This window comes from Brachionichthys hirsutus, unplaced genomic scaffold (assembly GCF_040956055.1).
Source record: "Brachionichthys hirsutus isolate HB-005 unplaced genomic scaffold, CSIRO-AGI_Bhir_v1 contig_985, whole genome shotgun sequence".
NCBI classification, from domain to species: Eukaryota; Metazoa; Chordata; class Actinopteri; order Lophiiformes; family Brachionichthyidae; genus Brachionichthys; species Brachionichthys hirsutus.
The window spans coordinates 141,800-168,036 of record NW_027180408.1 but is presented as its reverse complement, the minus strand read 5'-3'; the positions used below and the strand labels follow the sequence as shown (position 1 = coordinate 168,036).

The following is a 26,237-nucleotide window of genomic DNA, read 5'->3' as shown; positions in this document are numbered from 1 at the left end:
TGAGCTGTCATTAACTTATGCCCATTAACGTTCCTTCTAATATTACATATGCCACTGTCTACCCACTTTTAAAGAAGCCTTCTCACCATCCAGTGTTTTAAGTCATTTTAGATCCATCTCTAATTATGTTTTTATTTCAACAGTTTTAGAAAATATTTTATCTGAAGCATTTTGTAACATTGCTTTTTATAAAGTGACACACAATAATAACAACAATAAATAACAATCATATTTATTATTTTGTTGTTAGTATTATTATTTTGAGTATTTTTATTTGTGTGTACGCCAGCAGCTATTTTACAGGTTTGGTCTAACTTGGGAATGTGATTTTATAAAACTGCAATATATGAGAGTACATTCTTTTTGGAAAATGTCTTCACAGTTATACATTCTGACATGTGAACAAACAAACAAATAGTTGCAGTGTCAGGTGATGCTATTTGAAACACTGTACAAACACTGTTAATTGTATCAAAAGGAAACATGCTCACTGTTCTCAGCGCATAATACCCATTACAGCAAAGTATACCAGTTTGCAATATATTACACAATTTAAACATTACTTATGCATGAGCATGTAATCTGCACTCTAATATTCCAGCTGGGCAAAATTAAGCCTATTTACAATTGGCTACACAGTTTTAATTTACTGGGAGCCATTGCCTCATATTTCAAAAGCTCTCGTTCATCTGGAACACGCGTCTCGTCCTGAGAGCAGATATGCACGTAAACTGAAATGCAGTTCCAAGCATGTCTGACTCATCAGCCAAGTACAGTATTTGAACGTTATTATTTTCATATTTTGCACCAGGATATTTCAAGTCTCAAGTACAAGACTTGGTGAGAGGCGTTGAGATGTCCAGGTGCTCGAGTCGCAGATCATTCATTGCACACTGAGGTTGCTGCTCATTGGTCTTCTGATTTCTGAGTATGCAGTTGAGGGATGGTTTAACAAAAGATCCAGTGTCCTTTACATCCCCATGAAAGGCTGAGATGTTTCCAGCATTCATAAGAGATGCCTGCTCTACTATTGAGTATTTCAGATCAACTACAATAAAACAGATTCCCTTGAAAAAAATCCCAGCTTGCATGAAACATCTGGAACCCAAAGACATGACCTGAGAGGGAAATATTTGAATCTGTTAACACAGAGCATCCCAAAGCCTCCTAAACACTGACGCAGTTGTGGTAAGGCCACTGATATTGTTTAACTTACAACTGAAGCTATGTACAAACACTGTCTTTATTCTTACTTGCAGTATCTTCATTCAAACACACATACGCTCTCAATTACACTTTATATATCAGGGGGAAATGTAAATACACACACATGCATGAAGTCACAGGCAGCGTTGAGTCTCCACCATAGCCGAGTTATTAAAGAGACAAAGACATACTGTAGATGCTCCTGTCAAATAAGCATCTGCAGCATAATTTTATTAGGCAACAACAGAGATAATCTTCCCCATTTTGAGTTGTGACAGGTGAAATTGGAGGGGAAGTGCACATCGAATTGAAAATGTAGATTTCAAATACTTGTTTTTGTTGCGTACGGATTTAATTATATATATATATATTGCAATATATATTCCCCAAGTCACAAAATCTCATTGCACAATCTGTTACAGCATTGCAGATTACATTACAGCATTGTTACAGCTTTCTGGATCTATCTTATTAAAAGCCATGTTTCATTCGGTCATCATTTTGACCTTTGTTGTGTCTCGGCAAGACATACTCTTCATGTCATAAAGAAGGAGTGACATTTCACATTTGAGTCCCGAAGAAATAAAGTAAGCGCGTCTTAAGCTTCAGCTTTCCAGCGTTTCTGGCGCAACAAATACACTCCCAAACCTGAATGCCCGTCAAACCACAAAATGACATGTAATGGAGAAGCTGCGCTATTACATGCCAATCAGCCTGTACCGCTGCCATTAGGCACAAACATGTACACAGAAAATTGGCTTACTTTAAGTAGATGTAATATGAGAGGACACACACACACACGTACTGTATATATACATACATACGTATATATTTTTTATTGCAAACAGAGAAAAAATGCCTTATGTCAACATTGAATCCACGTGTCCACTTAACTTCACGACAAAGCATTGTTCATCACTATTGCAAGTTGTAAATCACTAACTATAATAAACATTCACTGGACTGCATACAATGTACACAAAAAGTAAACAGTTGTCATAATGATGCATTTATCACTCTGCTCTATTCCTATTCCGCCTCCATTTCTAAAAGTTGCACCGTTTTCACCAGAGTCCCACTTTTAAAATTGCCCAGGCATTCAAATCAGCTGTTTCGCTTATCCCACAGATACATCACAGTCTGAAAAAATCCGAAACACCGAGCTGTCCAAGTGGAAAACAATATCAGAAACATCCACCAGCAACAGGCAGGGAAGTTGTCAGAATCCTAACATGTCAAATGTTGCTGCTGTCTCTACGGAGCATCTCCCCCCTCTCCTCCTCTAGAGCGGCAGGAACAGACGGCACATCGTCTCGGAAACCCGCTAGCCATTCACACAGTCTAACAGCTATCTTACCTGCCTGGTTGTCGTGGCTTTCTCTACCGCTCAGTCTGGGTGTCAGCGTGTGTGTGTGAGCTCACACACAATCCCTCCGAACAGGAACTGATGAATGTGAACGACTCCAGCCCTGCAGCGTGCAGTGCATTATGGGGTTTCAGTCTCTCCCTCTCTCTCTCCCTCTCTCTGCTGGCACGGTGTTAGAGGGGGGATGTCCTCGCCTCCTGTCTGGAGAGGAGGGTGAACTCGTACGCGCCGTGTCCACGCACACACATGCACACAATGCAGAAGTAGCCTCACGCGGCTCTGGTTGCCCTGGCAACAGCATCCTCCCTCCTACACTTTCTCACTCCTGTGGCTCTTCAGGTTCTCCATCAGTGTTAGAATAATAAAATAGTAAAAAGAAAAGAAAAACACAAACACTGATTCTGCTTGCCTCGACTTTCTGTATTGAACATCTGCTTGTCGCCTGCGCTAACTAGCAAAAAGCTAATGGGAAATGCTGGTCATGTGATCACTAAGTATTGCTTTTGCCTTCTGAGATAAATAAGGGTTGGTGCCGATACAAAGTGCAAATACAAGTGTGCGCATATCATGGAGTGAACTAGTGGTTCCTCAAAGCAGGCTATGGTTCCTGTTTGTGGTTCCGTTTGACTCCTGCCAGAGCTCTGAGGCCTGCAGCCGTTACATGACGTGCACATTTGAGTCACATGAACAACAAGAGAAGTAGTGTAAAGCTGACTAGTGAGACTAATGGGTTAATGGAAGACTAACTGTGCCCACTGGTATAATTATTTTAATTTTCACCATTATTCACTTTCCTGGAAGTTGGTTTTACGCTTACACTGATTGAGAATGACCAGATGTACAAAAAAGAGCAGAGCGACAGACACGGGGAAGAAGAGATCGATGGATGAATGTTCTAAAGGAGAGATGGAGCAAGGAAGAAACCCTCTATGGTTAACAATTGCATTGAATTTCCTTCAGAAGCTGTAAATGACCAGTTCACAGCTGAGTCCACCAGCATTACCGTCACACTGGTGACGCCTGACGCTCGGTCTTCAAATCACATTAGCTGTCTTCCCTCTCTTTTCTGTTCTGTTCCTCAGTCCTGCTTCACCCAATTATGCTCTTGACTCCACCCTAAAAGAGTTTTCTCCATCACTAAAACCTACACACAGTCATATTCAGATCAAGATGGACAATAGCTTCGTGTTTCAAGAACTGTATTCTGACTAGTGCTGGGGAAAAAAAAAAAAACATCTCCCACAGCTCTGTTCAGTCTTTTGAGTAGCCATGGGAACGGGGCTAAAGTAGGACTCAGAGAGCATTGATTGTGGAAATTCTTGCTGGGATAATCTAATCAGCAAGAGAAGAGGGCCAGAGTATGGTATGGACAGGGTGGGAGGCAACAGATGGTCGCACGAGAATACGTGTGCCTGATGGGCTGTGCAGGCTGCTAATTTGTACACACTTATTGGGAGGGACACCCACTAACCTGCTCACATATAAAAGCAAAGTCTTTGGGGTCAGTCAAATCAGCAGGTATTCACAGGCATGTGTGCCACATCGATTCATTAGAGACATTAACACTTAGGAGTCACGTGCACACACCCACACACACCTGCAGAGAAAGACAGAGCGGGAGAGAGCACTGCTCATTTGAGCTGTTCATTACATTAATAAGATCACAGCTTGCCTTAAACTCAGTGACCATTGATTAGTTTAATGGGTGGTATAGGCGGATGCCCTCCGCACTCTACCCATCCTCAAATCGCACATCTGCAAAACCGATCATAATGTATTGTGTGTATACTGTATGTATATTGCTATATATCAATACTGTAGACAGACATTAGATAGATAGATGGATAATACATGATGGATGGAAGGATATATGGATTGATAGAAAGGAAGTGATTCTATTAGCACTTAATTCATTCCCATGTCTCAAAATAGCAGAGGACTCTTACGTCACCTGTAGTTCATCCCAAATTCAACTACTTGATAGAGCTGTAGGCTCACTACAAATAACCAGAGACTCTGCCGTTCCCTTTAAAGCTTTGGAGATCGTTTCCATGGTGTAATCGTAGTCATATAACATGGTGCAACACATACACCTGGCTCAAAAGACTTAATCTGCAATACCAGAACAGATCATCACTCAGCACGAATAGACGAAAATAAGAGCTCGGGGTTTCTATCCAGCATGGCTTGACAGTCATAGCTCTTATAAAAAGACAAAAAATCATCATCTCCTGGTATCAATGTTATTAATTCAAACACAGCAACTTTAGAAGCAGCCAGACTGTTTCTTTCCTAATAACTTCACCTATTTCTTTATCTAGCGCAGCAGCTTGTCTCGTAAACCTGATCACAGCTGTAATAGATGGTTTAATTAAAAGACTGTGTACTGTAGCACAGCCCTATAAGACTGAACTGATAAAAGTCACCGTTGGGCATAAAACACCTGGATGAGCTGAAATTTTCTGCTACTTCAGTCAGAAAGAAATTATGTCCCTTAACGTCTCAAATACTTTATCAAATGATTAAGCTAATATGCTAGGTGCTAACTAACATTACGCGACTCAACTCCTGGTCCTTTTTAGTTCCATTCAGCACTTTCCACTTTAACATTGGAAAGCCTGACATTTATGAACAGTTACATATAGTAATTAGACCACAGTGAAACCACCTGACAGATGTTCATGAGACTTGTTAGAAGGCTTGAGCACATAAAAGGAAGAACCCAATCAATTTGTGAGTGGATCAGTATAAATATTCACGAATGTTTTTGTTTGTTTTTACATTTGGATCACTCTAAAAAATAAAATTTTAGAAAAAGTATAGCCTGAAAAATCCATTGGATTAATGTTTTTTTTCTTCTCACTTCATTTGACATTGTGAATTTCCTCACAGGCATGCAAAAAACAAAATGTGTCAGACAAAAATTGTGGATGGGAAATGTATTAAATTGTAGGAAGAACACACCCAGCAGGCAGGACACGCTTACATTTCTGTTTTCCAATGCCAAAACATACATGTCATCACCCTGAAATTAAAATGTGTTGACACTGAAGCTGAAAACCATTCCACTGCACGGCCCCAAAGAAATGTTAAATGCAGCCTCTCTAAGTCTTGCGAAGTGAATTGCTGTCTGAATGCTCTTGTTTTGAAAGTCTCCAAGAAGATGCTGCAGTAAAAGGCGAGATTAAAAAGCTTCTGGAAAAGAGGCAGAAACAATATAATCTAGAAAAAAGAAGGATTCATCTGCACATTTGGTATCTATGAACCTTGATGTTGTATGTGTCCTTGACAATATATAATACAATACATGAACAAGGAACTATAATCAATGTGGTGGGAATCCTGTTCGTAAATTACTTCATAAGTGCTAATATCACTGCTTCTGTTATTGTATGCATTACCCTGAAGATTGCCTGTCATTAGAGCCGGAGGTCAAATCCTCTTTTAGCAGATTGCAATATCAACAAACAGAACTTTGAATGATGCGTACAGCAAGTAAGCAAAGCACCACCATGACCTGCACCGACAACCTCCAGCAATCTGTCTGCAGGCGAATCCCAGCAAGTTGTCATCACCTTTAAATTAAATGTTGTTGGTATGGAGGATGAAAACAATCCACTGTGCAACACCAATGAAATGCTAAATTTAGCCTCTGCAAAAGTATTGGAAACACCCAGTTACAATTCTCAAATGTTTGGCGAATGCTGAATATACTGAGAAGTACAGAAACAGCCAGAAACAACTTTCTTTTGAAAGCCCTGAAAATAGATAATAAAATGAGTGAATCTACAGGAGGCCAGAAACTGTACATGAGAGCAATGTTGACATTTATAACAGCATCGGTTACAATGCTTTTTGATCCCAATGCACGGCCCTGCCTAGAGGAGAGCAGTACTGAGAAATAACACACACACAAAGATACATGCATACGCATGAAACCGTGTGGGAGTTAACAAATCTCAGCAGATTGCCCTTGGTAGGATACCTATAGTAAATATTCATAAGGACTGTCTCTGGGTACATCGCAGCTTGCATAAAGATGTGCAAATGTGTGAGAAAAGAATTCTGTGAAAAAATTATCATGAGGGTGTGTTGGAGAAAGAAAGCAACAGGAGGAAGGATATCAGGAACAGAATCTTCGGATTCAGAGATTTTAGACAGAACTGATAGACCACGCCCCTCAACCAAGGCCCGGCAGTCACTTCTAAGCAAATTACAAATGATTCAAGTTCCACTAAGACATGTGCACTAGTAAAATGTTTGCTCCCAGGGTTCAGTTAACTAAGATGAAATAATAATGGGGTGATTTTCCACTTGTATCGATCTCAAGCGGACTCTCGCTGCTGCCGCTTAACTCAGGAAGATAACTTTTCTTATTTTACAGGCTTTTACGACGCAGGGCCGGCCAAAGATTCCTCCCTGTATTTGGCTTTAACATTGGTTTTCTCGAGAAAATAATAATCACGGCATCTAACTCTCCTTTAGCTAGAAGATATCTGTTCCTGACGGCTGGCCAGCTTAATCGACTAATTAACTCAAATCCCTGGAGGACAGCCGAATTAAATTCAGAAAAAAAAACAGCTTTCGCAAACCGCTGTGAATGAGAATTAGTGAGTCAGTATTTATGTCAGTGCTTCACAGCCTGCACCCGCATGTATAATTTTTAGTTGCTCTCTTATTTGCTCAAAAACTCGTACAAACATGCAAATATCTGTCACACACATACTCTCCCAAAGCAATGATTTTTCACTTTTCACGCCCTTTACTGCCTTTCCTTTTGAGACAGTAATCCTGAGCTGCAGCACTAATAGCATTAGCAGAGCATATCCAATCCCCTTAGTGCCCTGACGGGGAGCACAGAGATCAGACCCACAGCAAGTCAGGCGCGCCGGGGAACTACACTACCCATACTTATATGGGAAACCCACACACAGCAATAAGCTCATTAGTGAATAAACTACAACAGAAATGCTGTCATTTTTAATTTGATAATTGAGATTTTACAATAATGAAAGAATCGTGTTTATTTTCTGTTGGCTTATGTGTAACTTAATGTAACCAGTGATGTGCAGTGAGGTTTGTGGCTGGTGAGGCACTGACTCTGTCAGAGCCAGATTTACAAAGGTTCTGTTTCTCATATCTCAGACCAGCTTTCTTTATCACACACATACTTGACATTCATGTTAAATTCATAGCAGCTGAGAGAGAGAGCCTATCTGCTCTGAGCTCTGTTCTTAATTTGCCATTGCAATATACGCAGTATATGCAGTATACACTGCATATACTTTTTTTGTGGACTGTATATTATACAAATATCTAATTCTCTGTACAGCAGTGTGTGCACATATGGTCTTACTTTTACTTGTAAATGAAGTCCATACGCCGATCCTCCTGGTCTTCCTTATCTTCCCTGAGTTTTAAAATGATCTCTGTCTCAACTGAGATAATTGTCCATAGGTCTTGCATTATTTACGATTTCTTTGAATGAAAGCCCAGTTTTAAGAATTGTTTTAGCTTTGATAGCATCTGCATCTTCCATTGTTGCGGTGACAAGACTTCCTGGTTTTGATCTTGCCTAGTTCTTTGTCTTCTTCTTTTTAACTCGCGTGTTTCTTCTTCTTTGTAACTCACGTATTTTGTCGATAGAACAAACATCAACACGGGCTCACGTGCGCCTCTGTCTTGAGGAAGAGGTACTGTCTGCCTCACCTTGTGATGTCAAACCATTCAGACTATATACATTATAAACATACATTAAATACATTATTAAGACTATTAAAAAAAAGAACATATAATAAAAGTGTCTACAAACATCATATTGGTGACATACAGAGAGACAGCGACTGGCACGCGCCAACAGCACTCGCTCAATACAGTATGTGTGGGTGCTGCCTCCCCTGACCGCACGTCACTGATACCAGTTACTGTGTGCTGCTTCATCCGTGCATTCATATGCAAGATACACATAAAAAAGAAGGAAAAATCATGATACTTTTTTTTTTTACAAATATTCACTGCAGCATCCTCACATTTAAGATGAGCCAAAAAATAAAAATAAAAAAGGTTAAAGACAATATTAACAAGACATTTCAGTTTGGATTTACAACAACATCCAGGAATTCACTGCATTAATCCTGAATTATTCATTGACACACACGCACGCACAGAGAGAGAGAGGAAGAATGTAGGAAAACAGAAGAAAATGCAGAAGCGGTTGCGTGTCAGGTTTCAAAATGAGTTGTAACACAATGAGTGTATGATGAAAGCTGACTGTTTGAACTAACTCAATTCTTTGCTCTGCTAGTCACAGTTCTCATCTTGATGTTGTTTGCTCCAGAATGCTGGTGTTGAATTGCCTATTTTTGGGTCGATGTTTTCCTGTCTGAGATGCCTCTCTTCACCGCTTGCATGTGCAGAATGTTAAGTTTGGCTCAGGCCGCACACAGTCTGACATCATCCACACTGAGCAGCAGACATCCGTTTCAAACGTGTTTACAGTGCTTCAACCACCGGCATGCTTCTATCCCCTGCTCGTGTAAACACAGAACGTAGCTGACCATGTGCACACTTCCATGCGTGCTCAGTGTTTACACAGGACGGATAAAGAAATATGACTGGAGCAGGAGGTGCGACTGCAATCTATGGGGGCCGTGGTCAAGTAAAGAAAACGGAATGAAGCCGCACGGGTGCAAAGGATGTTCCCTGCAGGAGGCCTTTGCAAAGGGCATTGGAGAGTTTTAGGGGGCAAGGTGTATTGTGTACACAACGGTTAAAACGGGGGCATGACTTCAGTGTGGAAAAGCTGTGAAGCTGTTTGTAGAGTCAGCAGAAAAGCTAGTGTCAAAGCACTGACAAAGAGGAGAGAGAAAAATGAAGGGAAAAGAGGAGTGGGAATGAAAGAGATCAATAGGAAACATAAAGAGAAAATTCAGGCATTTTACACCCGCCATAAAAATGAAAGGTTGATGAAATCTGGGAAGACCTTCCAGAGTTGATGCAACATGGCTACTATCAGGCATTCCTCCTTTTTGTCTCATGTTGGCGATCATCAGCACATCTGCTTTGTAGACCAGCATGGTGAAGAAGTACATTCCTATACCCATCTGGCGAGCCAGGTGTGCGAACAATGTGTTAATATTTGTCCTTCGTGGCAAAAGTAAAGAACATGTTAAATGATAACCATATAAGGGCAATACCTCACTGTTCAAACTGGGAAGTGTCCGTAAGACTTGGTGTTTGTGTCACACATTTTGTTGTGTAAATTCTCCTCAATCAAGTGTCATTAAACACTTCTGTATAAGGCATACAAGTTCCAAAGAAATAGTCAAGCATCAAAGATGTAATTCATATAGTGGATAATGATTTGTTAGATACAGCGGGAAACCAAATCCAATTCTTCTTAGGGCTCATAAAGGCTGACCCTGTTACATCGAGCTTTCAATATGAACAAGGTGGAGGACCAATTAGCATTTGGCACCTCTCAAACAATGCAGCCCCGTTATTAAACAGAAATAATGAAATGAACCGATTTAATGCAGGGGGATTAAATCGGTGGCATTGTGTCAGTCGGTCAAGACCAGCCTAATTGAATCTGTGAATCTGAAACCTGAGGCCATGAGGCGAGATGAGCGCTTTGATGTCGCAGGACAAATCCTCACATCCGCACATTAAACCTCTGATGAGGTGAACAGGAAGAAGGAAGAGGCAGTTCCTCTCCTCTTCAAACCAATAGCATTACAACCTGTCTGTGAGCAGCAGAGCGCGAAGGCGAGACATTTGCATGATGGCGCTCATAATCGCCACCTGGACAGAAAGGAAGAGAGGCAACTGACCCGTTGATCATCCACCCGTTGCAGCCCGCCTGCACACGATTCTTCATTTTCTTTCCACATTCTCCATCACTCTGCACCGTTGACCCTCGGCACTGGGTTCATCACATCCACCTTTCTCCTCATCATCATGTCCACCAGCTCTCTCTAGCTTTTCCCGTCGCTGTCCCAACATTCAAAGTCTCTACTCTCCATTCCATTCATTCTTCTCTCACTGCTGATGCACTTGTCTTCCTCCTCTTCTTCATCTCTGTCTACAACCCACAGTAATCCAATTTGCACCACCGTCCTGTGAGTTAACAGTGCTGATGGGGGTCGCTCTTTCCTCGGGCCTCGACCAATCCGGTATGACTTTCTTATTTAAGGTTGACTGCATGCTTAATTATGGCAAAGCTTCAAGTAGGATGTCATTCCTGCCCCAATCCTCTGCATATATAAAGGCACAGGACCAGGACCGGCTCAAGGGAGACATTGGCTATGCTACGCTAGCCCTTGCTACCCATGCTACCTATGAGACTGCATTTCAGATGAGAAAACAAAAACGATAATCCATCTCAACCACAGAGCAGACATTTTGATCAGTAGGGACTGTTAAAACTCAAATACATAAATGATCTCTCCTCATTTCCTGTCTTTTCTCAAAACCCAGCAAACTGAGAAAGATATCTATGTGTGTGTTTTATAGAACCGACGCAAGGAAGCCAGACCTGAAGTGAAATTTGGGTTCTATTTTTCCCTGCTACACCCATAAAGTGCCTTGAGATAACTTTCTGTTATGATCTGGTGCTATAGAAAAGAAAAATTAGTTCAATTGAAATTTAATTGAAAGACATCGTTCTCCACCTCTAGCACTTGAGGCAGGCATAATTTACATTTTGAGCCGTTATTTAAGGGTTATTCAGTTTTCACCACTTTTGTGTCAAATCTCAAATTGCCATCTTCCTTTTATCTCACCAAATCTAGAATGATAAAACAGCCACATTATGTCACCGCTCAAATCGTTGTTTTCCTCCACGAGTCTCTCGAGCGTGAAGACAGATTTGAGTAACAACCTTAGTGGCGGTGTGAAATCTCCCAGTCCCTTGACACCATGTGACACCAATTAAGAGAGCTGTGGATATGACAAGGCAACGTTCCAAATTGACAAGAAAACGCTTGAGCTTCGCCGCTTGTGTGTGGCGTTAGAGCGAGAAAGAGCGAAACGGAGACAAGTCAAGAGACTAAAGATGATGGAGGGGAGGCCTTAGTGGGGATGCGAAAAAGGGAGACAGAGTAAACAACGGCTGCTGCTGTGGGACGTCTGTCATGTCGTCAGCCCACGCTTGACTGTCAGCTGACAGAGGCACCGATAGAGGCCTGACAGAAACGTGAGTGACAAGATACGCTTTTAGAGTAGATGTCAAATATAATGATTGCGTTTCTCCGAGATGATTTTTTTATTTTATTTTTTATAATAAAGTGGCTAACAAGACGGCCATTGTCTTTGCTGAGCTCACAAAAACCATTTTACATAGTACAACCTGTTTCATAGCTCCCATGTCCCCCCCCCGTAGAGGTTTGTATGATGTCACCAAGTCAAGACTCAGAACAGGAGAGCCATTATTTAGCATGCGGTGCAGGAGTGACCACATCTGTAAAACCTGCAAATGCCCATAATAATACAAGAAAAGCCTTTCAAAAGGTGTACGTTTGGAAAAGCACCTCCTGTAAAAGAGATTGTACAACCTGCCAGACAAAATCATTTGACTCATATGAGCTGAGAATGACAAGGGCCCGTCGGGAAAATTGCACTGGCTCCCTGTCGAATGCTGGAAAGAGGCTTCATAGCTGCTTAAATTATGCACCAAGGCTCACTGGGGCTACTGTACAGGAAAATTAAAATGTGTCGGTGGTTTCTTCAGAAATAAACATAAAGCATCTGGACAGAGCCGTTTTGTGTCGCCAGAGAGCTGGCTGTCAACAGCAGGAGTGAAAACATGGCAGGGTAAGATATTAGCCCTGCTGAGTCCAGGAAGTCTTGGCAAAACATGTTCAGCGACTATGTTAGCTGACCTGACGGTGGTTTTGAATTCATGTGTCCCAGCAGACACCGGAGGCGATCATATCGCTAACGCTGAGAAGGCCTGACGCAGCAAACACAAACCAGCGTGCGTAAAACAAGCGCCTGGAGGGGATGTTACTGCAAATGAAACAGACCTGCTGTACAGGAAAGATTACAACGACAACAAAAAACTCATGTACAAAGCAGATGTTCAAATCGCTGGGGCGGCAGTTTCATAGATGTATGAATGTAAGAGGGGTGTGTCATGTGATACCCAACATGACATCAATCAGCCACGTGTTACACCCAAGTTCTGATCCAATTAACTCGCTGTCAGCTGTGAACCATGCTGATAATTAGTGTGGAGATGTAGTGATAGAGCTTTAAGTGTACCATTTTCCAGAACTGGGTCAGTTGAAGCTGCTGGGGTTAATGGGGCCACTCAATCTCAGTGACCCAGCAGGAGACAAACACACACACACTCATTCAAAGTGTGGACATGTGGAGTTAAAATCATGTGTGTGATGTTGCATAGTTTTATTCTTCATATTTCTCACTCGTTCCATCTCCATTTTTACCCCCAACTTCATATGTAGTTAGCTGATAATAATTTGGAAATGTGATTCTCCATTGAAACACATTTATTTGATTAATTTCAAGTTAATCTTATTAAACTTTCATGTGCTTTTTTAATTTGCGTAATTTTCCACAGACTGCAGCACACGTGGAGAGTTTGGTTGGGTACTGCCTTCTGCTGGAATGCATTTACACTACGCTCCATGTCAGCGCTGGCCTTTGAAATTCCTTACTGAAAAAGATGGACATCCATTCATCCATTTTCTTCTAGAAGAGACGATCGCGGTCACCTCGTCTACAGCAGCTTGTCCGCCTTGCAGGTCTGCTGGAGCCGATTCCTACTGACTACCAGAGGCCAGCTTATTGAGGGGCCACACCAAAGACAATTTAAATTTACGCTTAAATCTACTTTAAATGGCACAATTTGGAATGCAAAAAGGTGTAATAAGAAACAGACGTCGCTTAAATGTCAAAATCAGATATAAGTGAAACGATTAAAACTTAAGAAAAGCATCAAAGCTGATTTTTATTATTTCTTTTCCTGGATATAAATACAGACGTTAAAAGAGATAAAGTTCACTGGCAGTAGAGTGGAGGTCTCCACTAAAGGGTCAAACTCAAACTGTAGTTGCTGTGGTGACCCCTCACGGGACAAGTACAGTAGTTCTGAATCATTTTGTCGTAGTTTGTGAGGACGTCTTATGGATGGATGAGAGTAAACAGAGCCATTGCACCGAAGAAGAAAAAAAAACAGGACTGAAGATGATGCTGTCGGAACCTATATGAGAAAATAAGAAATAATGCTGTGACTGTATGCAGTAAGATTTGACATGATCGAAAAGACACGTGTGCATCAAATCAAGGCCAAATACAGTCTACAGGGTGGTCAGTTTGAATGACCTATCTGTGAGATGAGCCTCCATTCCACATGTCGAGGTTAGACGCATAATGGATACCTAAGTCATGAAGAATGAGCATGCATGAACTGACAGCCTTGAAGTCTTTGGTACTGTGAGGAGACCTTCCACCAGAGGGCGCTGTCACCACACAAAAGAGCAACTGTAAAGCCATCTCTGAAAAGAAATTATATATGGATATAAATGGCTTATTAGATAAAGAGTATTTGTTTTTTATGACAATATAACTAGAGGCTAACCAAGTCAGTAAAAAAAAAAGCTTATGTAATTGACCCACTGTTGGCCTCCACTATAAAAATATTCCTCTAAAGCACAGGAACGATGAAGATAACTGATGATCCCACAGTGGTATAAGCAAATATTGTCCTTAGATAGGTTTCTTAAGGACATCACTTACTTCACTCAATTTCTCTGCAGAGTAAAGAAAGAGAAAACATCTATTTGGACTGTATCTCACATGTTTCTCAGCAGTAGGTCATGTGCTTTTCTCAGGCCTGACAAACATTGGGAGCCTTGTTTCCAAAATATACTGTAGGCTCCCAACCAGAATGAACATCCTCAAGATCGGAGTGTGTTTTGCATCCACAGGAAAGCTCTTTGCACTATCATTTGAGCATTCAAAAGTCAACACTGCCATAGTATTTTGATATCAGTGTCTAACTGAGTTAGAAGTTCAGTTCAAGTTTTTTTCCACATTATTAAAGCTAATACACATACAATGCGAGAGAGAGAGAGAGAGAGGGAGAGAGAGAGAGAGAGAAAGAGAGAGAGGGAGAGAGAGAGAGTTCAGTTTCAAAAGATTAGAAACAAATGTTTCCACAGACACTCAAGAGTGGGTTTCTGCTCAATGGAGAACAAGCAATTTCCAACTGAGACTAACAATTTGTATTAACACACATTGCAGATGAAAATAGTATTTTTTTATTGATGTTAAACCATAAGTAAGTGTAAGTTGGGTCCTTGCCAAGTCTACAGACAACCGCTTCCTTTCATTTGCTCGTTCTCTCACAGCTAAATAAATCTTGGAACAATTGTTAACAAGGCAAGTACGAATGAGGTGCTGCATGCTGTATTTCATGACGTGTTGAGGTGTTCACTGAGATGAAGTCCGCCAGATGATTCCGTTCTCCACCATCATATTATGCCTTAAATGCTACGAACCAGGAACTAGTCCAAATGGTACCTCCTCCTCTGACAGGTGACTGTTACACATTTGCTTGTGAATGTTGCTCTGTCCTGTTTTAAAGTGCATATTATTCTGATTGTGGGTAAATAAACAAATAATTTCTGTCTCTATTTGCCTTTATTTATTTTTTTCACTCTCTTTGCTTTTGGTTGGAAGTGTTTTTTTTTTTTTTCAGGTATTTAACATACACTATATGTGAATCTTATTTACTAGCAAATGCAAGTTTATTCCTATTCTGAGATATCCAACATACAACATGCCCATAGAGGCCAAAGGTAACCCATTAGGTCTGCTGGGATATTTTACTCCATAGTCTGTGTGTAAATGAAGCCAAAGTGCTCCAGCCATAAAGTGAATGGTGACTGGATGGATTTTACATCCGTGTGGTACCTGAGCCAGCACCCTCAGAACGCTGTTTACTGTTTCCACTGGCTGCACCTGGCCGTGATCGCACCCTTCGGTATTCACGCTACTGACAACCAGTAGGCAACAACTGCAGCATGGTAAGTAACCTCAGTCCAGTTAGTATTCATGTTGTGTTGAATGTGTCAAGCTCTAAACATAAATTCGTTTTGACTGAATTTGATGCTAAAAGAAATGTCCACAGTTAAGTCACAACGTTGTTCTTCAGACGTGACTCACCTGTTCGTCTCTTTCCCCCCTCCATTCCTACCTCTTTCCCTTCTACTTTCTCTTCCCATGACATCTCTTCCACACTTCTGCTGCTATCTTAGGGACTCAACTGCACAGAGATTGCTGACGTGCTGAAAAACTACTTCCTTCCACCCGTTTATGGCATCGAATTCTGCATTGGTTTCCCTGGCAACCTCCTGGTTGTGTTTGGCTACATATTTTGTTTACCTCAGTGGCAGAGTTGCAATATTTACCTCTTCAACCTGGCAGTGTCTGATCTAATTTTCCTCTGCACGCTGCCTCGCCTCTCGTACCTCTACGCAAACAACCAATCAGAGACCAGCGCCTTTGCTTGCATTGCCAACCGCTATATCCTGCATGTCAACCTTTACTCTTCCATCCTCTTTATGGTTTGGCTGAGCATGGACCGCTTTCTGCTCATTAGACATCCAACACGGAACCACTACCTGCTGAGGCCACGCACAGCTCTGAAGGTGACGGGGTTGAGCTGGCTCGTGGTCAATGTGGAAGTTGCTCCAATGATAGCGCTCATGCTCCAGGACTTGCAGAGCAGAAATGGGAAACTGTGCAAGGATTTTGCCAGCCTAAAGGGAGATATCGATACGTTAGGCTACAGCCTGGGGCTAACCTTGACTGGTTACGTGCTGCCTCTGCTTGGACTTTGCAGTTTCTCCTACCAGATTGCACATCTGCTCCGTGCCCAGGAAAGGTGTCTGCAGCGCAGGACAGCTTCCTTCAAGCGGCCTCTCAGGGTTGTGGCATCAGCTGCAGCCATGTTTCTGGTTCTCTACACTCCATATCATTTGCTCAGAAATATCAGAATAGCATCTTGGCAAGTGTGGAAAGGACTGCATCTGTGTACAGGGAAGTATATAGAGGGACTTTATATCTTGACCCGACCTTTGGCCTTCTTGCACAGTGTCATCAACCCTGTGTTCTACTTCCTTGTCGGTGATAAGTTCAGAGAATTATTTTATGCTAAGCTAAGGAAACTGGTTAGAAAGACAGAGCAGCAAAGACAACCGACTCAACACATTTGACTTTTGTTTTCATTGCAAACATAAAGCAATTGGCCCCCATAAAATTGTGCCCATATGTCTAAAGGGCAGTACTTGTTGTTATTCTAAAAGGTAGAAATAATGTTTAAGCTGCATGTGAAAGAAAGAATGACTTATCAGCATGAATCTGAGCCTCAACCATCATGAAGAGAGGAAATATATCTCGTCTATTTTTGTCTTTGAACTTTTTACCATGTGACCATTCAAATGGCACGATTGCTCTCAAGCAGTGTAAATGAAGCTGCACAACATCTGAGAGAAAATCACCAAGCACATATTTTCAAGGTCAGCGGTGTGTGCCACATTCTTGCATGTGAGCACAGTAAGATCACATTCTATGTATAATCTGTGCAGTAATAGTTTCAAAGAATCCTCTGACTTGATCCATTTTATATCGAGGTTATTAGATTCTGAGAACCACTAGCAAATCTATAAGGAGACAAAGGAGTTCATATACCGGTACACACTTTAAGTGCATAAACACAAGCCCGGCACAAGAGAGAACGTGACCAGCAGAGTGTAGCGCAGAGTTCACGCTCCACCCGGGAGGCGTGGTGTGTTTGGTTTATTGTGTACTGGCAACCGAGGCTGACCTGTTTGAATGATCTATTTTGTACACGTAAATGGTTTGTTCGCACTCGTGCGTTCATCCTCTATTTTATCCAGATGACAAGAAACAGCTTGTTCCCTCTTCCAGCCTCTGAGGCTGAATTCACGGAGTGTGTTTCAGGCGAATGTATCTGCAGAAGTTGTGCAGATCAACGGAGCTTTTTGCTATACGAACCCTGAACAGAGCGTTTTGGAAGTGTTGCATCCGAGTAAATAAACAAAGTATCTGTCTCCCCTTTTAGTCATCTTCACATTCACTACATACATAATGACATGTCAGGTACTGCACATCTACTCTTGAACGTTTATATTACACTGCATTTAGTCACACAGACACAATGGATTAGTGGTTCAATCAATTTATTGACACATAACATTAAAATGACAAAATAATGGGAATCATAAGTTTTCCAGAAGGAATTTCAAAACTCAGAAGTACTCATGTTCACACTTAGCATTGCTTAAATAACAGAAACAACTGTAAAGCTCTCATTTGTCAACAATATGACATTACGCAATTGTGTATTTTTAGGTTGATGACATTCAAACAATAACATTCGTATAAGCTGAGTCTTTGGTACTCATATTTTCATCATTCACATCATTTTGAAAAACAAAAGCAGAAAGAACAAATAGATATTGCAGAGGTTATATTTGTTGGTCACCTCTTAGCTCCCCGTTATATTTACAGGTAGCTGTCCCATGTGCAGAGAGGACATAGGGTGATGATGTCAGTCATCCACACACATACAAGAAAATAGCTCAAATCCACCTTCGAAGATTGCTGGGCCCCAATGGAATAAAGTCCAGGGAATAAACTGAGGACCAAACTGCAATCTGACAATCTCCAACTAGAGTTGCTTTTAACCCGATCAGTAGCGCTAAAGCTTTGTCTAACGACAGCAAAGCAGCCGCTGTCATTGCTAACATGAATATTCATGTATTACAAGGAGATCTCTATTAGCAACTACACAAGCTTATTTGTTGCTACATGGTATAAATGTACTACCCTCTATGTAATACTGTTATTACCAAATTATTGCCCTGTTTGGGTTATCAACCCAGAGTCTTTTAACTCACACTATGATAAAATCAAAACAAGATGGTTTAGCACCACCCTGAAAATCTGATTTACTGGAAACTCTTGCGTTTGGAAATATGCAGCGTTCCATTTAAGGCTGCAGATAAAAGGTTGCCAAACCCATCTTGGACATCACTACTCAGTTTGACATATTGCAATATGAGCAAAACTCATCCCAAGAAATGTGTATCCCAATGCTGTGAAGAATCTCTGTAGTTATCCACGTTATTACACCGTGTCAAAGCCAGCACTCTGTCTTCATCAAAACAATCTCAGGTTGCATTGTCAGCTGTGATGAATGCTAACAGGCTGAATAGAATATTGTAACGTTCATAATAATAATCCATTCCTACTTTTCCAAGACTTATCCTAGAGCTTAAACATCCCAGTTTAGATTATATTGACGTGCATTGCCTAATTATTATAGCAGTTAGTTGTATTTACTAAATCCATGATTCTGACCCAGGCAGCAGGTCCAAACATCCCCGGTGAATTGGGGATAGCATTGCATTTACTGGATCATATAGACGCTCCTACTGTGGCGGCAAACTTATTGTGACACATGTGCTGCACTGAAATCACTGTATGTAAAAAGGATCAACAATCATCCAGGGTGTTTCCGAACTCTCGAATAGGACCCCCCCCCCCCCCACATCACTGCCCCCGGAATGGATATGAACAATCAATATTTTTTACAAGTTTTCCTTGAGCCATTTTATGTAGTTGTCGGTCATGCGACGTGAAATCAGGAATTCGGTTGGCCACATGTTAAACATTAGCGCTCCATGAAACCCAGTGTCATAGTGTTCATGCGTCACCTCAACCCCTGCTGCGCGGAGCCGTGTGACATACATGATCCCATCGTCTCGGAGGACGTCAAACTCGCACGTCAGAACGTAGGTCTTAGGCAGTGAGCGTAAGGCCGAGTCCGGGACCAGCAGAGGCGAAGCCCGTGGGTCGGTAAAAGATTGAGATAGTCCATCTTTCAATGCTGCCTCCACAGCAGGAGCACTGTAGTTGTACTTTCTACGGTATGTTTCCGGCAGGAAGGTGCTCCAGTTCACAAACTTCAGCAGGCTGGAGGATTCTGGGCAGTTGTGGGTGTTGGTCATCATGGCTCTAAAAAGAGCCTTGTCACTGGTGAAGTACTCGCTCCAGAAACGCACCATGAGGGTGCGGGACAGAATGGGCATGTCCCCGTTTTGCTGATAAGAAGGAGTGTTTAGGTCCAAAGCCTGCATCACAGGGTAGAGGAGTGCTTGGGCCTTCAAATGGACCTGCAGCCCGGGCTCTTTTTGTAACTGTGCAGAGAGGCAAAGAGAGTGTTTCAGAGAAATTTGAACAAACGCTATCAGCCAGATTAAACTTGAACATAACATTCTGAGAAAGGACTTGGCAACATCTTGAGGCGGCAGTCTCTCAGCCAGCAGCAACTTTTGGCTTGGAGACTGGCGGGTGGCTTTTCAAGACCAGTGCTGACCACAACATGGCGTGTGGACTGGTGGTTGCAGAGGTAACAGTCAACCTTGCTGCTGAGGTGCTCTTGGGCAAGGGTCAGAACCACCCCAAGCTCCTCCCAGGGGCACACACGTCCCTTTACTCATCATCACTACACACTCTAACCATTTGCACGTGTATAGACCATAGGCCCTTAGTGTGTGTGTGCGTGTTCATCAGTCCTATACGTGTGCAACATTGTGCACATGTTTAAAATGTAAAAAGAATGTCCCCATGTGGGTTTAGTAAAGTATCATTGTTATTATTCTGATCACACGGGCTAGTCCGAGTCACGGGAAGAATTTAAGGAATTCTATATTTTCTATGAAATGAAAGTCAGTAGTTGTGTTGGCAGAGAGCAATACTTAATCAGTCCTCTCTGTCATTGACTGCTGCCTATTTGTAAAAGGGTACACTAATATACTGAATAGTACATTACATGCGAGTGTACTAATATCCATCCATCTTCCACTGCTTATCCGGTGCCGGGTTGTGGAGGTAACAGTCTCAGCAGGGACGTCCAAACTTCCCTCTCCCCAGCCACCTCCACCAGCTCTACCAGGGGATCCCGAGGCGTTCCCAGGCCAGCCGAGAGACATAGTCTCTCCACCGTGTCCTAGGTCTTCCCCGAGGCCTCACTCCCAGTGGGACATGCACGGAACACCTCCCCAGGGAGGCGTCCAGGGGGAATCCGAAATAGCTGCCCCAGCCACCTCAACTGACTCCTCTCGATGTGGAGGAGCAGCGGCTCTACTCCGTGTTCCTCCTTGGTGATGGAGCTCCTCAACCTGTCCGTAAGGCTGCACCCAGCGGAGGAACTAGAGTGTACTAATACAAGTACCGTATGCAAATTTGTAAACAAGAAAAACAAAAAACAGGACAGACACAGGATCTTAGTCCCCATTTGATCAGCACCGTCCGCCTCATTAGAGTTTTATCTGAGACAATCAGATGGAGCAGCTTCACTTCATCTGACATTTATACTCTTTGCATGGCAGAGAGCCATGTGAACTGGGCTTATCATGATAAATAACGGGGTGAAAGTCAGTACCAGTAAATAGGATTAAGGGACTCCCTAAAATCAAATCTAAAAAATAGAAAGATCAAATGTGTCCATATAAGAAATGGTTTCAAAAGAATAAAATACTTTAACAATTGCTCACTTAATGAAATGCAGTGAGTCTGTGGGTTTTCTACATGCCTCAGAGCTCCTTGTGCGACTCTCTTTGGACAATGAGGAGGAAAGGCATGCAGCAACTTTTTGGGAGACAGCCACGTCCAATTAGGGGGAATCGTCACGGGGACATTCCTTTGCAACAAACTGATGTCTGACTCACTCATTCCCTCAACGGGGGGAGGGGGTAGGGGGGTGATGTTGTTCCAGAATATCATTGTAGAGACCAGTGAAGCACTTTGAGGTTTCAGCTACACTCACCTGTTCCCTAAGGTGTGGTGCGTTTCCTTTCAATTCAAGATTTAAGTGTGTATTGTGTGTCACAATGTCGAGTCCAATTACCGGGACACACAACCAGCGTGAAAACGAAGATGGAATTAAAGACGTAAACATCTTTGCAGACTGAAACTGTTATGACAGCAAATATTTGTCTGTAACAAGTGTCTGTACTGTGCATGAAAGTTCTGAAGCTGGGGAACAGTATCATGGAATTAATCCATTTACTTAATTTAAACCTAAACCGCTAAAAAAAAAAAGACATTCCTGAGAGATTATATTATGAGCGCTTCACTTCTCGTCTTGTTTCTTGCACTTTCAATTAACCATTTAGGAATCTGTTGCTCATTGCACCGCTGAGCTTCCATGACTCATGCGTTGAAATCCTGTGGAAATCCACCTCACTTGAAACCGAATGCAAAACAAAGTTCATCATATCATCACTTTGAATATCAACAGTAATATGAGATCATCTGAGAGCTAACAGTTAAATCTGGGTATCTCTGAATAAGTGTTAATACATTTGGATTTATCACATCTTCTAATATATGTTTTTTTTTTTCACGAGAATGGGCAATTGTTCACATTACCTGCTCAACCTCTTATAAATTAGGTAGTGGTGTTTTTAATCCTCTCAATCTTGCTGCCCTAATATTTCATAGCAGAATTTAACTTTAATCCCTCAACCGGGTCAAAAAACTAAAACAAATCAATGAGTCGCAAAAAAACTCAATGTATCACCTTAAGTGTATGTTTGTGCACTTTAATCTATGTATATTATAATTTAAACTGTATATTTCTCTACATATTCTGTGTATTTTGTCTATTGCCACCCATAGAAACCATATATTATGTCTAGCTTCATAGAAAGTTCATTGCACCAAATCTGTGTCCATATAAGACAAATAACGAGTCCCACTTTGTTTTAACCAACAGAAATATTCACCTTTTCCTTAACCTTAAGAAAAAAAAAACAATGGCTCAGTACCTGCTGAGAGACAGCAGCAGCTAGATTGCCCCCAGCACTATCTCCAGAAACAGCAATACGTTCCGGGTCCACAGAGTACTGGGCCAGCACCCCCTTCTGGAGAAAGTATTTGACCACTCGGTAAACATCCTCATACGCAACAGGGAAGTGGTGAGGAGGGGCAAGCCGATACCTGGAAAAACAGAAAGGGGAATTTTTCAACCTAGTTCATAAATAAACATTAGCCTTGAAAGCCATGTTGCACACACAGAAGTTTGATTAAAAATAAACATGATAACATTTTCAGGGTGATAACAGTGGGAAACACGAAAGGCTGTACAGTCATCCAGATTTAGGGCATTAGTACAGTGCCATTTTAATTATTACATTATTACATCAAATGTTAACACCCCTAGAAAAAAGGAATTAGAAGATGAGCAGTCTTTTTTTATTTTGCCATATCTGGAAAAATAAATAAGTAAATAAATTTACTGATAAATTATTGATAAAAAAGTTGGTCTACCAAACTGTGAAAGATAAACCCAGCAGGCAGCATTACGTCACCTCATTTGCCTGTTACACAACCTCCACACAGGCTAACTTTAGACAAGCCGGACTCAGAAATATGCTTAAATACACAGAGTTATCACAATACACACCGTTTGTTGTAAATAAATCTACCGGTAAATTGATATGGTTTCTAATTGCAGTGCCAATGAAACAACAAATGCTCCAGTATATGAATAAAATCAAATAAAGGTGACAAACAGAGTGCATCCCAGAAGGATCTCATATATTAAAACTACACTGATGAATGGCAAACAAATACAAAGCAAACAGCAATGTTTTTTCCATAACCTTTAAAGCATTCAAAGCCTGAAGTTAGACTGATGTCAGGATGGAAATGTTGAATGCTGATCCACCTCGCCTCACATTTCCATTTGCTAACAAACATGACCACTTTAACTATGACTGAGTCGTAGTCGTTCACCTAACTGTTGGCTGATCGAGGCTGAAGGGAATGAGGAGACAGAGTACTGGCATAGGAAATAGAATACTGAGAGGCACGGTTAAAGCCGGATGTGCCAAAAAACAACAGTGAGTGTAGCTGCAGCAGGGAAAAGCTTCCCCAGACACGAATGAAAACCTGTTAGCCTCACTCCACTGCCTCCTCACTTCCATCTCGCCTGTGATTAATGGAGGAGGACAGGCACAGACGATAAAAGAGCATTGAGCGAGAGACGGAGGGAAAAAAAAGATGACTTTACACAGCGGTTTATCCGGTACTGTATAATACTGCATGCAATGGGATTTATAATATGAAATACTTACTCCACAGACAAAACTACTGCATCTATCTCAGTGACCATTTTTCTGGCCAGCAGATCATATGGAGACATCCCTGCATAAACAAAAGAGACAGAGGCGGATCAGAACAGATGGTCGACAGCAAAATGCAGTCGAGAATCTAATCAGAAGAAGAAAGTACTATAATGATAAACTCACATAGTATTCCTGACATCTTAAGTCACCTTACATGGATGCAAAACTGTAAAGATACTTCTCAGGCAAATCCATCTTACTGTAACCGTTAGTCATTAAACATATTACAAGAACGGTAAGTGTTGTGTCACGTCTTCGTCTTTGGGATTAGCAAACGTGAACTCCATCTGAGGGGTCCAAAGCAGACAGCATTAATTTTCTCAGGAAACTATGAAAGCTCTCCGATTTTTGCTTGACAGTCCACACCTCGTTTACAATCGTGTTATAACTCTGTCATATGGCGTTGATATAAAGGAATAAAGCCCTTTGGCACACCAATAAAACTGACTTTTACATCTTCGGAGTACTACAAGCCTGTTTGATGAACACATCACAGGGATCTTTCTGACAGTTACAAGTCATAAGTTACGCAAGAACCTTTAAACTTACTGGAGCTTCCTAGACACCAGCCGCCGCCATGAAAGTATACGACAGCGCTCCGGAGCTCATCGTCTCCAGCCTGCTGTTTCGGCTCATAGAGCAGTACGTCCACTCCATCGAGCTTCTTCTCCGTCACCTTGACATGCTCGTCTGATACAGGTACTACTTCTTCAGCCAGAGTAATGAAGTACATCACTCCCATGTAGTCCTTCAGCCCCAGTAATTCACTGAGGTCTGCCTGGAAAGATAAACGGAGCATGAGATAAAGAGAGTCTCGAGAACACTGAGATATTAATACTGTCTTTCATGCATACAGTAAAGCCAGGGAAATGCAGTTCATCCCTCAAAAACAAAGACTTTGGGCATAATATTCAAGAAGGAAATGGCTGGGATATGAAACCACGTGGCAATTTTATAGAGAAAGAAAGAGCTGGGGGCTAAAGTCAGCCATGTGACAGTCCCTGTTTTCAAAATGTCAACAGTTTGAGAAGTGATTATAAAATGTTACAAAAGGATCACTTGAACTTCAAAAGGTATACTCCTTTGTTTGACGAGGAAGGGAGTCGGTGGCTGGCCTGATGTGAATCAGCTGATGCCCTTTTCCTGATACCACAACAAGCTCATAGAATATAATAAAATAGAAAGCCTTTATTGGCATTGCATAGTGGATATACAACCAGATTAGGAGTGCTGCTCCGTTTGGTGCTTAGGTACAACATATAATACAAATAAGAGCAGCTCTTACACTGTAAGTAAACAGCTTGGTTAAAAAAAAAAAAAAAAAGATGAAACAATGGGGCATTTTATCTCTCTGCTTTCAGTAATAAAGCCAACTGAAAGTGAAAAGCATGTTTAGAAATGGATAACAAAATAAGTTTCAAGAAATATACAACAATAAAGTAACACATCATCCAATTTAAAGCACTTATCATTAGGCTGGGATTAAATAATCATTGAGACGAGCAGCTGGGTGTCGTTGCTGTTGAACAAGCCAAGATTTACTTCAGAAAATAATTGCGAGTGATACTTTTCCTAACCAAGTATTTCACACTCTCACTATAGCACTGTGTGGTTTACAGGCATCACAACTAATGCTGTGCTTTATTGACATTCTCCTGTTACATACATGTGTACACTAGCTGTGTGTTTTAGAATGTATAAGGGAGTCCTATTAGCAGCACCACAAAGGGATCACAGGCATCATGAACAAGTGGAGTTCCCTTAATAGGGTCTATTATTAGAACAGGTGAGCAGGACTATACCACACACGGATTATCATCTGACATAATCTGGTGTAGCCAGCATGTATATTCGCATTGATCAGAGAGATAAAATAATGAGACGACCTGACACAAATGTATTCTGAATGAACTGACAAAAAGCAAGACATGTTAGCACGTTTGTCATTTAGTAGCCCAGATGTTTAAATCATGTGCGTTGCTTTCTTGTTTTTTATTTACATTTTTTTTAAAGGATATTTCCAAAGTAATCAGTCCAAGCAGTCCCAAAATAAATGTCCTTACCAGGTGGCTGAGACTTCTGAAGAAAGAGCTGGTCAGCATAAGTTTCCATCTCTGCTCAATCTCATCAGGGAGAGGCTCATAAATATAATAAGCGGTAAAAGAGCAGGCAGCGATGAACAAGAGGACTCTTCTTAACCTCATTGTAACAAGGTCCGTTCCGGTCTACAAAGAAAAGCCCGGCTATTGGCTGCGTTTGTTACAAAATCACTGCAGTGCGCGAATAATAATAAATAAATAAATTTACATAGACAAAAAAAAAAGTATCCAGACCAGCTAAATATGGCAGGAGGTGTTTGATGTCATTTGTGTGTTGCCGACTTGCATGGTTGGGTCTCCCGTCGGTCTCCTGCAGCC

The 26,237-nt window shown here is 41.5% G+C and overlaps 2 protein-coding genes across 2 annotated transcripts; one reads left to right on the top strand and one right to left on the bottom strand.

The window, feature by feature from the left end:
* The first annotated feature begins 15,487 nt into the window (after positions 1-15,487).
* On the top strand, positions 15,488-16,815 carry LOC137914714 (succinate receptor 1-like). Its single transcript, XM_068758212.1, has 2 exons — positions 15,488-15,565; positions 15,856-16,815. The coding sequence occupies exons 1-2, from the start codon at positions 15,488-15,490 to the stop codon at positions 16,813-16,815; spliced, it is 1,038 nt and encodes a 345-aa protein (XP_068614313.1).
* Positions 16,816-19,215: 2,400 nt separating this feature from the next.
* On the bottom strand, positions 19,216-26,024 carry LOC137914712 (arylacetamide deacetylase-like). Its single transcript, XM_068758210.1, has 5 exons — positions 25,884-26,024; positions 24,370-24,598; positions 23,770-23,839; positions 22,459-22,630; positions 19,216-19,824 (listed from the first exon to the last, which is right to left on the bottom strand). Exons 1-5 carry the CDS (start codon positions 26,022-26,024, stop codon positions 19,216-19,218), a joined length of 1,221 nt encoding a protein of 406 aa, XP_068614311.1.
* Positions 26,025-26,237: the final 213 nt, after the last annotated feature.

What these genes read in the sequence shown, in the direction of transcription:
- LOC137914714 (XM_068758212.1), top strand. Translation starts at nt 15,488, where the DNA reads ATGGATTTTACATCCGTGTGGTACCTGAGCCAGCACCCTCAGAACGCT. An exon ending in TCCACTGGCTGCACCTGGCC is followed by an intron (nt 15,566 to 15,855) that starts GTGATCGCACCC and finishes CTGCTATCTTAG; the next exon opens with GGACTCAACTGCACAGAGAT.
- LOC137914712 (XM_068758210.1), bottom strand. Translation starts at nt 26,024, where the DNA reads ATGAGGTTAAGAAGAGTCCTCTTGTTCATCGCTGCCTGCTCTTTTACC. An exon ending in TCAGAAGTCTCAGCCACCTG is followed by an intron (nt 24,599 to 25,883) that starts GTAAGGACATTT and finishes TTATCTTTCCAG; the next exon opens with GCAGACCTCAGTGAATTACT. An exon ending in CTGCTGCTGTCTCTCAGCAG is followed by an intron (nt 19,825 to 22,458) that starts GTACTGAGCCAT and finishes CTCTCTGCACAG; the next exon opens with TTACAAAAAGAGCCCGGGCT.